The 16264-nt window shown below is 37.5% G+C and overlaps 1 protein-coding gene across 1 annotated transcript; it reads right to left on the reverse strand.

The window, feature by feature from the left end:
* Positions 1-267: 267 nt before the first annotated feature.
* Positions 268-13378, reverse strand: LOC133203278 (uncharacterized HIT-like protein Synpcc7942_1390). Its single transcript, XM_061339097.1, has 5 exons — positions 13158-13378; positions 11871-12008; positions 11146-11250; positions 629-701; positions 268-403 (listed from the first exon to the last, which is right to left on the reverse strand). The coding sequence occupies exons 1-5, from the start codon at positions 13323-13325 to the stop codon at positions 312-314; spliced, it is 576 nt and encodes a 191-aa protein (XP_061195081.1). The 5' UTR covers positions 13326-13378; the 3' UTR covers positions 268-311.
* Positions 13379-16264: the final 2886 nt, after the last annotated feature.

Genomic DNA, 16264 nt, shown 5'->3' on the forward strand with positions numbered 1-16264 from the left:
CCGAGGAAGAGAAGATGATTATGAAAGAAATAATTCATTTTCACTATATATTGCAAATCATGCCAAATTTTGTTAAAATCGGTTAAGTGATTCCCTAAAATCTCAAATAAGCTGACAATGTTTAATTTCAACGCAAGACAACAGACAAAGGTGAATCTGAGTGACTCAGGTGACCTGAAAGTGATAATAATATTCCTTTACTACTGATTCTATAGTTTTAGAATAGATATGTGTATACATGTCTATATACATGTAAGAATAAAAAATAAATGACTTTATCAATAATCTCTGTGTCTCCACATTCAAAGATATCATCCAGGTGGCCAGTTCATCTGTCTGCCTCCCATAACATGTATGTGAAGATGATGTACAGACTGAGCCCCATCTGGTCCTTCATTAATTACTGAGGGAAAAAAAGCAGAAATCCGTAAATTATGAGAAACAAAATGGGTGATATATACGGATACTTTGAGCAGACAATCTATGAAATTAAATAAATTTTTTTTTGTATATCCATATGTTGTAAATGTTTTGATTAAATTTTTAATGTATTATTTCTGTGTATACATACGTGTTTTAACTCAGTTTATGTGTACCATATGTAATACTTGTACATATTTTACTTTACCTAATCTATATCCATTTGATAGATTCTCTTGCTCTGCAACTTTCTTAGCAGTCAATAAAATGTGCCCTAAAAGCTGAAAGAAGAAATTTCATTTACACAAAATATTATACATATTATAATATATCAACATTTGTTTAATTACTTTAGGTCTAACTATTTCAAAACAAGCAGGTCTGATATGTGACTACACTTGATATAATTTATGAAAGTATTTCACAAAAAGAAGCATACATAGAAATGATATATAGCACAATTTATATGTACAGCTGATGGCAAATTCTATATTTCATCTAAATTTTTAAACAGAAGTAAAGTGTAGGACAAATGTAGCTTTTCATTCTTACTTCAGTCTAAAACAATAAACATAGGTAATCAAAGATTATGAAGCTCACCTCGACGAATGTTATCTATAAGTAAGGCAAATTTCACATCATATTTTTTTTTCTAGTTAGGGAACATCCCAAGATTAATATCGTTGCAAGTTTGGTTTAAGTAAGACTTGTAGTTACTTGGAAATAGACCTGCTCAAAAAACTTTTCACCTGTTTAGTAATCATAAAAATTTTGGTCAGTTCCCACATCCAAAGCAAGTCTGGAAATTTTCATCCTTAGATGCACCATCTATGCAAGTTTAATCATAACAGGCTATAATAGTATATAGCTACACCAAAACAATTACCCTGGTCATTCATCTGGATAATGTAGATCAGATTCAGAATCCAAAGCAAGTCTGGTAGTGTCCATCCCTAGATACATCATCCATGCTAATTTGGTTAAAATATGGCTAAAATTCACTCATGTAGAAAATCTAGGTCAGATTCAGCATCTGAAGCAGGTTGGTTAGTATCCATCCCTAGATGCATCATCCATGAAAGTTTGGTCCAGGTAGGGCTTATAGTTACTTGGGAATGGACCTGCTCCTAAAACTTTAATCTGGTCACTCATCTGGAAAATCTAGGTCAGATCCAGCATCCAAAGCAAGTGTGGTAGTGTCCATCCTTTGGATGCATCATCCATGCAAGTTTGGTCCAGTTAGGGCTAATAGTTACTTGGGAATGGACCTGCTCCTAAAAATTTAACCTGGTCACTCATCTGGAAAATTAAGGTCAAATTAAGCATCTGAAGCAAATGTGGTAGTGTCCATCTCTAGATGCATCATCCATGCAAGTTTGGTCCACGGAGGGCTAATAGTTACTTGGGAATGGACCTGCTCCAAAAACTTTAAGCTGCAAAACTACACTGTTCCAAAATCTAACCCTGGTCTCACATGTAGAAAATCTACCACAGATCCAGCATCCGAAGCAAGTGTGGTAGTGCCCATCCTTTGAATGCATCATCCATGCAAGTTTGGTAAAGGTAGGGCTTATACTTACCTGAGAACGGACCTGCTCCAAAAAATTTAACCTGGTCACTCATCTGGAAAATCTAGGTCAGATCCCGCATCCAAAGCAAGTGTGGTCGTGTCCATCCTTTGGATGCATCATCCATGCAAGTTTGGTCCAGGGAGGGCTAATAGTTACTTGGGAACGGACCTGCTCCAAAAACTTTAAGCTGGTCACTCATCTGGAAAATCTAGGTCAGATCCAGCATCCGAAGCAAGTGTGGCAGTTTCCATCCTTTGGATGCATCATCCATGCAAGTTTGGTACAGGGAGGGCTAATAGTTACTTGGGAATGGACCTGCTCCAAAAACTTTAATCTGGTCACTCATCTGGAAAATCTAGGTCAGATCAAGCATCTGAAGCAAGTGTGGTAGTGTCCATCCCTAGATGCATCATCCATGCAAGTTTGATCAAGGTTAAGGGTTTATAGTTACTTGGGAATGGACCTGCTCCAAAAACTTTAATCTGTTCACTCATCTGGAAAATCTAGGTCAGATCAAGCATCTGAACCATATGTGGTAGTGTCCATCCCTAGATGCATCATCCATGCAAGTTTGGTCAAGGTAGGGCTTATAGTTACTTGGGAATGGACCTGCTCCTAAAACTTTAACCTGGTCAATCATCTGGAAAATCTAGGTAAGATCCAGCATCCCAAGCAAGTGTGGTAGTGTCCATCCCTAGATGCATCATCCATGTAAGTTTGGTCCAGGGAGGGCTAATAGTTACTTGGGAATGGACCTGCTCCTAAAACTTTAATCTGGTCACTCATCTGGAACATCTAGGTCAGATCCAGCATCCAAAGCATGTGTGGTAGTGTCCATCCTTTGGATGCATCATCCATGCAAGTTTGGTCCAGGGAGGGCTAATAGTTACTTGGGAATGGACCTGCTCCAAAAACTTTAAGCTGGATACTCATCTGGAAAATTTAGGTCAGGTCCAGCATCCGAAGCAAGTGTGGTAGTGCTCATCCTTTGGATGCATCACCCATGCAAGTTTGGTCCAGGGAGGGCTAATAGTTACTTGGGAATGGACCTGCTCCTAAAAATTTAACCTGGTCACTCATCTGGAAAATTTAGGTCAGATTAAGCATCTGAAGCAAATGTGGTAGTGTCCATCTCTAGATGCATCATCCATGCAAGTTTGGTCCAGGGAGGGCTAATAGTTACTTGGGAACGGACCAGCTCCTAAAACTTTAATCTGGTCACTCATCTGGAAAATTTAGGTCAGATCCAGCATCCGAAGCAAGTGTGGCAGTGTCCATCCTTTGGATGCATCATCCATGCAAGTTTGGTCCAGGGAGGGCTAATAGTTACTTGGGAATGGACCTGCTCCAAAAACTTTAAGCTGGTCACTCATCTGGAAAATTTAGGTCAGATCAAGCATCTGAAGCAAGTGTGGTAGTGTCCATCCCTAGATGCATCATACATGCAAGTTTGGTCAAGGTAGGGCTTATAGTTACTTGGGAATGGACCTGCTCCTAAAACTTTAACCTGATCAATCATCTGGAAAATCTAGGTAAGATCCAGCATCCGAAGCAAGTGTGGTAGTGTCCATCCCTAGATGCATCATCCATGTAAGTTTGGTCCAGGGAGGGCTAATAGTTACTTGGGAATGGACCTGCTACTAAAACTTTAATCTGTTCACTCATCTGGAACATCTAGGTCAGATCCAGCATCCAAAGCATGTGTGGTAGTGTCCATCCTTTGGATGCATCATCCATGCAAGTTTGGTCCAGTTAGGGCTAATAGTTACTTGGGAATGGACCTGCTCCTAAAACTTTAAGCTGGATACTCATCTGGAAAATTTAGGTCAGGTCCAGCATCCGAAGCAAGTGTGGTAGTGTTCATCTCTAGATGCATCATCCATGTAAGTTTGGTCCAGGGAGGGCTAATAGTTACTTGGGAATGGACCTGCTCCTAAAACTTTAATCTGGTCACTCATCTGGAAAATCTAGGTCAGATCCAGCATCCAAAGCAAGTGTGGTAGTGTCCATCCTTTGGATGCATCATCCATGCAAGTTTGGTCCAGTTAGGGCTAATAGTTACTTGGGAATGGACCTGCTCCTAAAAATTTAACCTGGTCACTCATCTGGAAAATTAAGGTCAAATTAAGCATCTGAAGCAAATGTGGTAGTGTCCATCTCTAGATGCATCATCCATGCAAGTTTGGTCCACGGAGGGCTAATAGTTACTTGGGAATGGACCTGCTCCAAAAACTTTAAGCTGGATACTCATCTGGAAAATTTAGGTCAGGTCCCGTATCCGAAACAAGTGTGGTAGTGCTCATCCTTTGGATGCATCATCCATGCAAGTTTGGTCCAGGGAGGGCTAATAGTCACTTGGGAATGGACCTGCTCCTAAAAATTTAACCTGGTCACTCATCTGGAAAATTTAGGTCAGATTAAGCATCTGAAGCAAATGTGGTAGTGTCCATCTCTAGATGCATCATCCATGCAAGTTTGGTCCAGGGAGGGCTAATAGTTACTTGGGAACGGACCAGCTCCTAAAACTTTAATCTGGTCACTCATCTGGAAAATTTAGGTCAGATCCAGCATCCGAAGCAAGTGTGGCAGTGTCCATCCTTTGGATGCATCATCCATGCAAGTTTGGTCCAGGGAGGGCTAATAGTTACTTGGGAATGGACCTGCTCCAAAAACTTTAAGCTGGTCACTCATCTGGAAAATTTAGGTCAGATCAAGCATCTGAAGCAAGTGTGGTAGTGTCCATCTCTAGATGCATCATCCATGCAAGTTTGATCAAGGTTAAGGGTTTATAGTTACTTGGGAATGGACCTGCTCCAAAAACTTTAATCTGGTCACTCATCTGGAAAATCTAGGTCAGATCAAGCATCTGAACCATATGTGGTAGTGTCCATCCCTAGATGCATCATACATGCAAGTTTGGTCAAGGTAGGGCTTATAGTTACTTGGGAATGGACCTGCTCCTAAAACTTTAACCTGATCAATCATCTGGAAAATCTAGGTAAGATCCAGCATCCGAAGCAAGTGTGGTAGTGTCCATCCCTAGATGCATCATCCATGTAAGTTTGGTCCAGGGAGGGCTAATAGTTACTTGGGAATGGACCTGCTCCTAAAACTTTAATCTGGTCACTCATCTTGAACATCTAGGTCAGATCCAGCATCCAAAGCATGTGTGGTAGTGTCCATCCTTTGGATGCATCATCCATGCAAGTTTGGTCCAGGGAGGGCTAATAGTTCCTTGGGAATGGACCTGCTCCAAAAACTTTAAGCTGGATACTCATCTGGAAAATTTAGGTCAGGTCCAGCATCCGAAGCAAGTGTGGTAGTGCTCATCCTTTGGATGCATCATCCATGCAAGTTTGGTCCAGGGAGGGCTAATAGTTACTTGGGAATGGACCTGCTCCTAAAAATTTAACCTGGTCACTCATCTGGAAAATTTAGGTCAGATTAAGCATCTGAAGCAAATGTGGTAGTGTCCATCTCTAGATGCATCATCCATGCAAGTTTGGTCCAGGGAGGGCTAATAGTTACTTGGGAACGGACCAGCTCCAAAAAATTTAATCTGGTCACTCATCTGGAAAATTAAGGTCAGATCCAGCATCCGAAGCAAGTGTGGCAGTGTCCATCCTTTGGATGCATCATCCATGCAAGTTTGGTCCAGGGAGGGCTAATAGTTACTTGGGAATGGACCTGCTCCTAAAACTTTAATCTGGTCACTCCTCTGGAAAATCTAGGTCAGATCCAGCATCTGAACCATATGTGGTAGTGTCCATCCTTTGGATGCATCATCCATGCAGGTTTAGTCAAGGTAGGGCTTATAGTTACTTGGGAATGGGCCTGCTCCTAAAACTTTAACCTGGTCAATCATCTGGAAAATCAAGGTAAGATCCAGCATCCGAAGCAAGTGTGGTAGTGTTCATCTCTAGATGCATCATCCATGTATGTTTGGTCCAGGGAGGGCTATTAGTTACTTGGGAATGGACCTGCTCCTAAAACTTTAATCTGGTCACTCATCTGGAAAATCTAGGTCAGATCCAGCATCCAAAGCAAGTGTGGTAGTGTCCATCCTTTGGATGCATCATCCATGCAAGTTTGGTCCAGTTAGGGCTAATAGTTACTTGGGAATGGACCTGCTCCAAAAACTTTAAGCTGGATACTCATCTGGAAAATTTAGGTCAGATCCAGCATCCGAAGCAAGTGTGGTAGTGCTCATCCTTTGGATGCATCATCCATGCAAGTTTGGTCCATGGAGGGCTAATAGTTACTTGGGAATGGACCTGCTCCTAAAACTTTAATCTGGTCACTCATCTGGAAAATCTAGGTCAAATCCAGCATCCAAAGCAAGTGTGGTAGTGTCCATTCTTTGGATGCATCATCCATGCAAGTTTGGTCCAGGGAGGGCTAATAGTCACTTAGGAATGGACCTGCTCCAAAAACTTTAACCTGGTCACTCATCTGGAAAATTTAGGTCAAATTAAGCATCTGAAGCAAATGTGGTAGCGTCCATCTCTAGATGCATCATCCATGCGAGTTTGGTCCAGGGAGGGCTAATAGTTACTTGGGAATGGACCTGCTCCTAAAACTTTAATCTGGTCTCTCATCTGGAAAATCTAGGTCAGATCCAGCATCCCAAGCAAGTGTGGTAGTGTCCATCCTTTGGATGCATCATCCATGCAAGTTTGGTCCAGGGAGGGCTAATAGTTACTTGGGAGCGGACCTGCTCCAAAAACTTTAAGCTGGATACTCATCTGGAAAATTTAGGTCAGATCCAGCATCCGAAGCAAGTGTGGTAGTGCTCATCCTTTGGATGCATCATCCATGCAAGTTTGGTCCAGGGAGGGCTAATAGTTACTTGGGAATGGACCTGCTCCAAAAACTTTAACCTGGTCACTCATCTGGAAAATTTAGGTCAGATCAAGCATCTGAAGCAAATGTGGTAGTGTCCATCTCTAGATGCATCATCCATGCAAGTTTGGTCAAGGTTAAGGGTTTATAGTTACTTGGGATGGACCTGCTCCAAAAACTTTAACCTGGTCACTCCTCTGGAAAATCTAGGTCAGATCCAGCATCTGAACCATATGTGGTAGTGTCCATCCCTAGATGCATCATCCAAGCAAGTTTGGTCCAGTTAGGGCTAAAAGTTACTTGGGAATGGACCTGCTCCTAAAAATTTAAGCTGGTCAATGATCTGGAAAATCTAGGTCAGATCCAGCATCCGAAGCAAGTGTGGTAGTGTCCATCCCTAGATGCATCATCCATGCAAGTTTGGTCCAGGGAGGGCTAATAGTTACTTGGGAATGGACCTGCTCCAAAAACTTTAACCTGGTCACTCATCTGGAAAATCTAGGTCAGATTTATCATCCGAATCAAGTGTGGTAGTGTCCATCCCTAGTTGCATCATCCATGCAAGTTTGGTTCAGGTAGGGCTAATAGATACTTAGGAATGGGACTTGCTCCTAAAACTTTAACCGGGATGCCGACGCTAACTCCGACGCTGACACTGACGCCGACGCAGGGGGTATAGCATAAGACTTCGTCGAGGTGAGCTAAAAATGTAGGACTGGATTAAGTAGATTATTTAACTGTTTCAGATGAAAATTAATTGTTATTTTCAACTCAAGTTGATCAAGCATGAAATCCATGTCAGTTATATTTTGCATCAAGAAAATAGAGTATTTATGTAAGTACAATATGTCTGTTTGGTTTTTGTATCACCTAAGATATGTTAAAACATGCCTACATGTATTGGATATAGAATGTTCTATCGTTAAAATGATAAATGTCCTACATACCCAGTTAAATGAGGGCCTGTTCTGAGACACAGTTTGATAATTCTAACAATACATGTATGTTACATATATATGCTGTTCTTTAATAATAAGAGTCAATCACACATAAAAAGTCAAGCAGATGAAGTAAACAATACATGCTTCATAAAAAACACAAATGGATAAGGATGCACCACAAGTTTAAGGCTTATTTTGATAATTATCATAATATTAGTGGAGAATGAACATTTATGTACAGTTTGACCCTCAAACAAGCCAGTGAGCATAAAAATAGGCCAATGGGCCAATACACTCACCTGAGTAATTTTAGCTCTACTGCTTTTCAGATTGCCAAAAAAAAAGAGTTTTATATACCCATGAAAAATAATCATTGACCCTATATTACATGTATAACCCCTCTCTAACTCTAAGGGTCTCTGAATCCAAACAACATTGAGGATGCTACAATATCATTTGAATTAACTTGGCTTTGCAGTTATTAAGATGATTTTTTTTCCTGTATAAGGTAATTAAATTTTATCCCTGTTTTATCTTACTCAAACAAATGGGGCATAAATTGAAAAAAAGAAATTAGATCCACTCAGCTTAGGAATGTTTGCATATGTGTGGCACAATTGTAGTTCTTAAGAAAATTTTTCAAAATTTATTACCTATAAAGTCCCAAGTAAACCTTTGATCCCCTTCTGTGGCCACACCCTACCCCGGGGCCATGTCTTGATTTAGAATCTACAACCCCTCAGGAAGCTTTCACATAGTTTGGAATTCCATATCAATATGACTAATTTATTCTTGAAAAGAAGATTTTTAAAGATTTTTTCCCATATATTTCTATATAAAAATTTGATCCCCCATTGTGGCCCCACCCAACACCTGGGAGACATTATTTGAACAAACTGGAATCTACACTACCTGGGAATGATTCTGTATCAATGTGACTAATAATGGCTTTGTTGTTTTTGAGAAGAAGATTTTTAAAGATTTTTGCCTATATATTCTTTTGTAAAACTTTGATCCCCCATTGTGGCCCCACCCTATCCTCTGGGTCATCATTTAAACACACTTGAATTTACACTATGTGTAGGTTTCACATAAGTTTCAACTTTTTTGGCCAACAGTTCTACAGAAGAGTTTTAAAAGATTCCACCTAATTTTCACTAATTCTTAATTATCTCCCCTTAGAAGTGGGCGTTTCCCTACATTTGAACGAACTTGAATCCTCTTCACCCAAAGATGCTTTGTAGCAAGTTTGATTGAAATTGGCCCAGTGGTTAGTTCTGGGGCTCGTTTTACAAAAAAAACTTATGACAGAGACCAAAATTGAATTCCGCTTATAACTTTCTAATTTACATTAAAATGGTTTTAATCTTTTTAAAAGTAATGTAGAAAGATACTTTTAAGCTAGCAATTTTAAACAAAATAATTGATTTTGCAAAATTTTACAAACAACTTATGTTTTTGGTCTAAGTTCTTTTGTGAAACAGGCCACTGGAGAAGAAGTCAAAAATATGAAAATTTAGCAGACAGACAGACAAAATGTAATCAGGAAAGCTAACTTGAGGTTTTAGCCCAGATGAGCTAAAAAAAAAAAAAAGAAAGTCAGTTGCAGCAGCTGATTTTTTTTAAGGTGAACATGTAAAGAATTATCTGCCATGAGTACTAGTTTAATATTATTACCACTGGTAATAGGCCAGGAACAGGCCTTAACTCTTAACTTCATAACTAGTCACTGAAGCATTTGTTAAATGTAGGTCAAATGCAGCATAAGGAGCTTGCATTATATTACAAGTAAAATTTCAGTAGATGTACCATACATGTATCAGCACAATAAGGTGGCTTATTAAACTTCTGAGATAATCCAGAAACTGATATCCATGTTGAGCCAAACCTTGAGAAGACAGATATACAGACAGACAAACATACAAGGTGAATAAGGTACACCTCCTACCACTTTATAATAATAAAACAAGAGGCCCATGGCCGCATCGCTCACCTGAGCACTGTGGCTAGAAAATAAGCAGAAATAAGTTCAGTTTTAAAAAGTATAAATGCATAAGTCGCCCCGACCTACCCCTAAAAAGGAGGGGGTATGATTTAAACAAACTTGAATTAATGCTAAGGATGCTTATACATTTCTTTGCCAAACTGTGGCTTTTTTCCTATAAGTTTGAACTTTCATTGTGGTCCCACTCTACCCCAGGGGGTCATGATTTGAACAAATCTGAATCTACACTACCTGAGGATGCTTCCATATAACTAATCATGGCTTTGCTGTTCTTGAGAAGAAGATTTAAAAAAAAGAAATCCTATGTATTCCTATAAATAGCTTTGCTAGACCATTGTGGCCCCACCCCCGGGGGTCATGATTTGAACAAACTGGAATCTACACTACCTGAGGATGCTTCCAAATAGATAATGGCAAATCAAGGCTTTGCTGTTCATGAGAAGATTTTTCCTATATATCCTATGTAATACATTGCTCGTCCATTGTGGCCCCACACTACCCCCGGGGGTCATGATTTGAATAAAATGGAATCTACACTACCTGAGAATGTTACCATATAAATATGACCAATCATAATTTTGTTGTTCTTGACAACATGATTTTTCAAGATTTTTCTTATATATTCCTATGTACAACTTTGTTCTAATATTGTGGCCCCACCCTACCCCTGGGGGTCATGATTTGAACAAACTGGAATCTACACTACCTGAGGATGCTACCACATAAATATGACCAATCATAGCTTTGTTGTTCTTGACATTATTTTAAAAAATTCCTATGTATTACAATATATAACTTTGCTCCCCCATTGTGGCCCTACCCTACCCCCAGGGGTCAGGATTTGAACAAATCTGAATCTACACTACCTGAGGATGCTACCATATAAATATGACCAATCATGGCATTGCTGTTCTTGAGAAGAAGACTTTTAAAGATTTTTTCCTGTATATTCCTGTGTAAAAATTTGCTTGTCAATTGTGGCCCCACCCTTACTCCGGGGGTCATGATTTGAATAAAATTGAATTTACACTACCTGAGGATGATTCCACATAAGTTTCATCTTTCCTGGCCTAGTGGTTCCTTAGGAGAAGATTTTTAAAAGATGCCATTAATTTTTGACTAATTTGTAACTATCTCCCCTTGAAAGAGGGCATGACCCTTCATTTGAACAAACTTGAATCCCTTCCACCCAAGGATACTCTGTGCCAAGTTTGGTTGAAATTGGCCCGGTGGTTCTGGAGAAGAAGATGAAATTGTGAAAAGTTTACAACAACGACAGACAACGGACAAGATCAGAAAAGCTCACTTGAGCCTTCAGCTGAACATATTGTAAAATTTCACAAGTGTAAACTATGAGTTATCTGACCTCTTTATTCTGTATGACTGCATCACTGATTCCTGGTATTGGGGACTTTGGAATCACTAAAAAGTGCACAGGGGCTTGTGGTGAAACATCTCGGAAAGCCAGGCACTAAAAATAGAATTACAGAAATAAGCAGAACATAAAACAATCAAAGAAATCAAATTATAGTTTGATGATCATCTTTATCAATTCAATAAAATAAATCTACTTATGCTACAAAGTAACATGCTTCAGATAAACTGTATCTTGGACATTCATGGTTACATGTACCATGATGGTTACAGATTCTTTGGTTTCCGTCTGTCTTGAACTATTTTTTTTTCCTTCTAATGTTACAAATCTCTGCAATCATGCAATCAAAGATTCTACTTTGTTCATGTAACTTTTTTTTTAAACTACCTATTCCTAAAATACAATTTCAAAATGGAGTAGTACAATCTCTATTACTGATAACATTGATAACTACGAATGAACCTTAGATGTTAGTTTTAGTGACTGCAGCAACCTCTTAAAGCAAAGCCTGAGCAAAGATAAATTTTGGACTGCTGGACAGGGATCTAATTGATTTTTTTCTGCAGTAACCCAAAGTCAAGAAGAAAATTTAACAAACTATACAGTCAGACAGACTGACAGAATTTCATTAGAAAAGCTCACTTGACTGAGTTGAGTCTACGGTACATGTTACAACAGCCAATATACATGTATGGCAAAAAGCTTAATCAACAAACCAGTTCATCTTCATAAATGATATCTGCTGGGATTGACTTATCGACAATCTTAGAGAAAATGGTTGGTTCTCCCCTCCTCTTTGCCCCCTGGGCCTTTTTAACCTCGTCAGATAAGAGAGGTCTACTTGTTGTATAATACTGTTGACAAAAAGAAGAGATTATATGTAGTTGTTATCACTGTGTTGCAGGCAAAAATAAAGAAATGAATAAATAAAATAAAATATTTTTAGAATGTCAGTCATAAATGTACAGAGGTAGCAATTCAAAGATACATGTATCATAATTAAAGTTTAGTACCTTTAATTTACATGAGAAAAAAATCAAGTTATCCACTAATCAGTTAAGGGAGCCGACTGGGGTTTTATTGTGTGAAAACTACTATAGAGAAACTCTTTAATTTTATACCCTATATACCTTACATTGACTTCAGTATACATGCCAAGTTTAGAGAAAATCTACCATCTGGTTATTTTTCAGGGACCGTCTCAAAATACGGGTACATTTACTATAGGATTATATAGGAAAATACCATTTTTTGGCACTTCGGAGCAAATTATACAAATACTACTATAGACTTTTTGCTCAAATTTTATTATTTGATGGTTAATACTATATTGTACATTTTGTGCAAGAAACACAAAATTCTACCGTCTGGTTTCCAGAGGGGGCATCTCAAAATGTCAAAATTCATGATATTTTCCTGTTTTTATGGAGTAAAACAAAACATGACAGATGCCACAGATTTACATAAAAAATAGTAACAATGATTGCTATATTCTCAATTTCCTATGTTTAAAATTCCAAGAGCATACATTTTATACTTTTTATTTTATGGCATAATTAATGACCCCGCTAAGAACTTCGGTTATTCATAACGTCAAAAACACACTATTACGACGTCTTTCTACCCATCATTTGAAAAATCGTTAAAAAAATCAGTTAATTAAAAACGTAATAAGATTTTTTGACCTCATATTTCCTAAATTTGTTATTTTTTATAAATTATGTAAAACTAGTTGCTTTAAAAGAGTAAATACGCTTTATTTTACTATGCTGCGCGAAGTATTGCGCAATGAAAACCCCAGTCGGCCCCCTTAAAATCAAATTTACTAACTATAATTAAAAGATACAAACACTATATATAATTTTGCAAAATAACCACAGGCACTTGTTTCGTACAAGTGCCTGTGAAAATAACTCTAAAATCAAATAAATCTGGAGTTTGTACACCTACAACTAGAACATTTTACAGTGGAACAAGTTAATATTTTTATCAATCATAATTACCTTTGACATATTTAATGTGTAACACTGTTGATTTCCTTGTACTGAATTTGTCAGATATTTTACAGGTGTAACCGATCTAAACTTGTAACTGTCACATCGGTCAAGCAACATTGGATGACATATTCGTGTTCTGAGCAGGTGAGCAGAAAATTTTCTTAAACTGGCCATGATCTTAACGTCCACTTTACGCAGATATCATATGGAGTAAAAATAAAAATTGTAAACGGTAAACCGAAAGTACACACAGGAAGCAAATATTGGTATTCCGATCCCGATTGACATGCAGCTTGACATGGTCTTCACCGTGAAGTTCACCGTCTTCTGGGAAACACGGGAAAGACAGGGAACTATTTACTACAATAAAAACGATCAGTAGCTGTCTCATTTTTATCCAGACACGTGTGCTAAGGTAAGGATGACTCCATTCTGATGATTCACAATTCTTTTACAGTGTAAAGATATTGATCTGAAAAATCTTGTATAGTGCAAATTTAAGCATGATTCTCCTTAGTATCAACACTATTTATTACTCATATAGTATGCAGTTATTTCATGTCTGATCAGTCAATACACCAGAATATTTTACCCTAGGTGCTCGGAACAGATGAATGTGGCCAACGGCCTGTTTTTTAATGGATTGGACTGTGTATTTTCATGTAAAAGTTTGCAGGCTGATTGATCAGTCAGAAAATCCTGCACTGGGCATTTTCTGATCTCTCTTCTCCCTTTTCTTCACTTTCACAAAAGGTGAAGCTTGTCATGCAAAGCAGATACTTGAACAAACTTATGTGCTTCAATGTCTAAGGAAATATATTTCATGATTTATGTCAATACATGACTTAACAAATTGGAGTGAAAAAATACTATATAATGCCTTTGTGTATAAGGTTGACATTAATTAATGATTAGGCATTAAATTTGTGATTTAATTTTGTAGATAACCAATGTCTCTTAAGGTACCTGAGACAAATGAAGCAGACAGAAGTCGGAAAAGGACAGCAAGTGATCATAAAGAGGATAAAGATACAAGATATAATAATGGGTTTGTCAGTTATTACTTTAGACAAAGACTTAAGTGAGTAATTTTAGACAAAGGCTTATGGAGGGACTCTTTTTTCAAATTCATTTTATTTAAAATTTAACCAAATTTTCACAGATTCAAGAAGACATTACTAAGTGATTACAAAGTGATACGTGGTAAAATTAAATTTGATCGATTTATTTTAGGAACAAGGTCAGGTGAAGGTCATTAGCTTTTTTCTATTCAAAGAGTGGTAGTTGTGTGTCTGTCTATTGTAATGTTACCACAAGAAACTCTGACTTTCAACTAACTTTATTGATGATAACGATTACTATAAAACAGCATTATAATTGCAAGCTCAGCATATAGAATTACAACACGTGCAAAATACAGGAAACATATATCAATGGGAAAGGCTGACTCAGTGTTTCAGAGTTTGTTGATAACCAAATTTAATTGACACAACTTTACTACAATTATAGATGTCAAAGTTAATAAAAGATAAACGTTTCAATATCATTACATCTATCCTGTGCTGAGTATGTGTAAACTTTTTGAGATTTTAAACTTCTTCTCCATAACATTAACCACTGGGGCCTATTTCAACTTGCCACAAAGCAATCCTGGGGTGAAGAGGATTCAGATTTGTTCAAATAAAGAGCAACACAATGAAGGGTAAAATATTTCACTGCTGAACCTATACAATTATTAGCTCACCAAGGTTAAGGTAAGGTTTTTACTGTAAGTTGAGGTTTTTTCGAGTCAGTCTTACTGGTGTCTGCCTGCTAACTATTGGTACCTGATCTCTGCCAAAATCTCCACAGAGGTTTTCTTAATGAAGTGTGTCCAGCAACCCTTGTCATTTATTAAAAAAATATCTTCTCAAGAACAGCTGAACCAGAAAAGATAAATCTTGTAGATTGAATACATTTATGTACCTGAGAGTGTATTTCTCATTAAGTACTGTAATACCACAAAAGCAGATGTGAGGCCTAGACAGAATATTTCTACTGGGGTTTTTAGCTCACCTGAGCCGAAGTGAGCTTTTCTGATCAAAATTTTCTGTTGTCTGCTGTCGTCATTATAAACTTTTCACATTTTAATCTTCTTAAAGAACCACTAGGCCAATTTTAATAAATCTTGCCACAAAGTATCATTGGGTAAAGGCAATTCAATTTTTTTTTTCAAATGAATGGCCACTTCTTTTGCCAAGGGGAGATAATTACAAATGGTGAAACATTAATAGCATCATTTAAAAATCTTCTTAAAAACCAATGTACTAGAAAATATGAGACTTACCGGTATTTGGAATCATCACTAGGCAGTGTAGATTCAATTTTTTTCAAATCATGACCCCTGGGGGTCTGGTTGAAATAAAGGAGGATCAAAGTTTTACAAAGGAATACATAGGATAAATCTTTAAAAAATCTTCTTCTCAAGAACAGCAAAACCATGATCGAACATATTCATAAGGAAGCATCCACAGGTAATGTAGAATAAATTTTTTTTTGAAATTATGATCCCTGGGGTAAGATGGGGTAAGCATTCTCAGGTAATGTAGATTCAAATTTGTTAAAATCATGACCCCTCAGCAGTATAGAAGGGTCATAACAGGAGGTCATATTTATACAAAGGAATTATATTAATAGTATGTATCAATAAAATTTTCTTCATAAGAACGGCAAAGCCATTATTAGTCATATTACAGGGTTGTCCCTAAGACATGGGGGCAGGGGAATTTCCCCCTATAATGACTACTCTGATATTCCCCATCATCATCCTGTTAAGGATTATGGATTGATCAAATACAGCAAAAATGAAAAACATGAAGATATATTTTCACAATGTTTATTTTAATTTTATTTTATTCTTAACTAATATCAAATGCATTAAAAAAATTAAGTTGGTTTTAAAGCCTTATAAACAGTCAAGGGCATCATGGAAACAAGTTATTTTTTAAATAATTTGTTTAAGTTATTAAATGTCATTATTTTGGGTTATCTTTCCCTAATTATGCTTTTTCCTGTTATTGATACTTTACTATTCATTATTGTAAACCTACTGGCATCTGAAAAGCTTTATTCAT

Source organism: Saccostrea echinata, unplaced genomic scaffold (assembly GCF_033153115.1).
Source record: "Saccostrea echinata isolate AGI-Se365-2 ecotype Australia unplaced genomic scaffold, CSIRO_AGI_Sech_v1 ptg000049l, whole genome shotgun sequence".
NCBI classification, from domain to species: domain Eukaryota; kingdom Metazoa; phylum Mollusca; class Bivalvia; order Ostreida; family Ostreidae; genus Saccostrea; species Saccostrea echinata.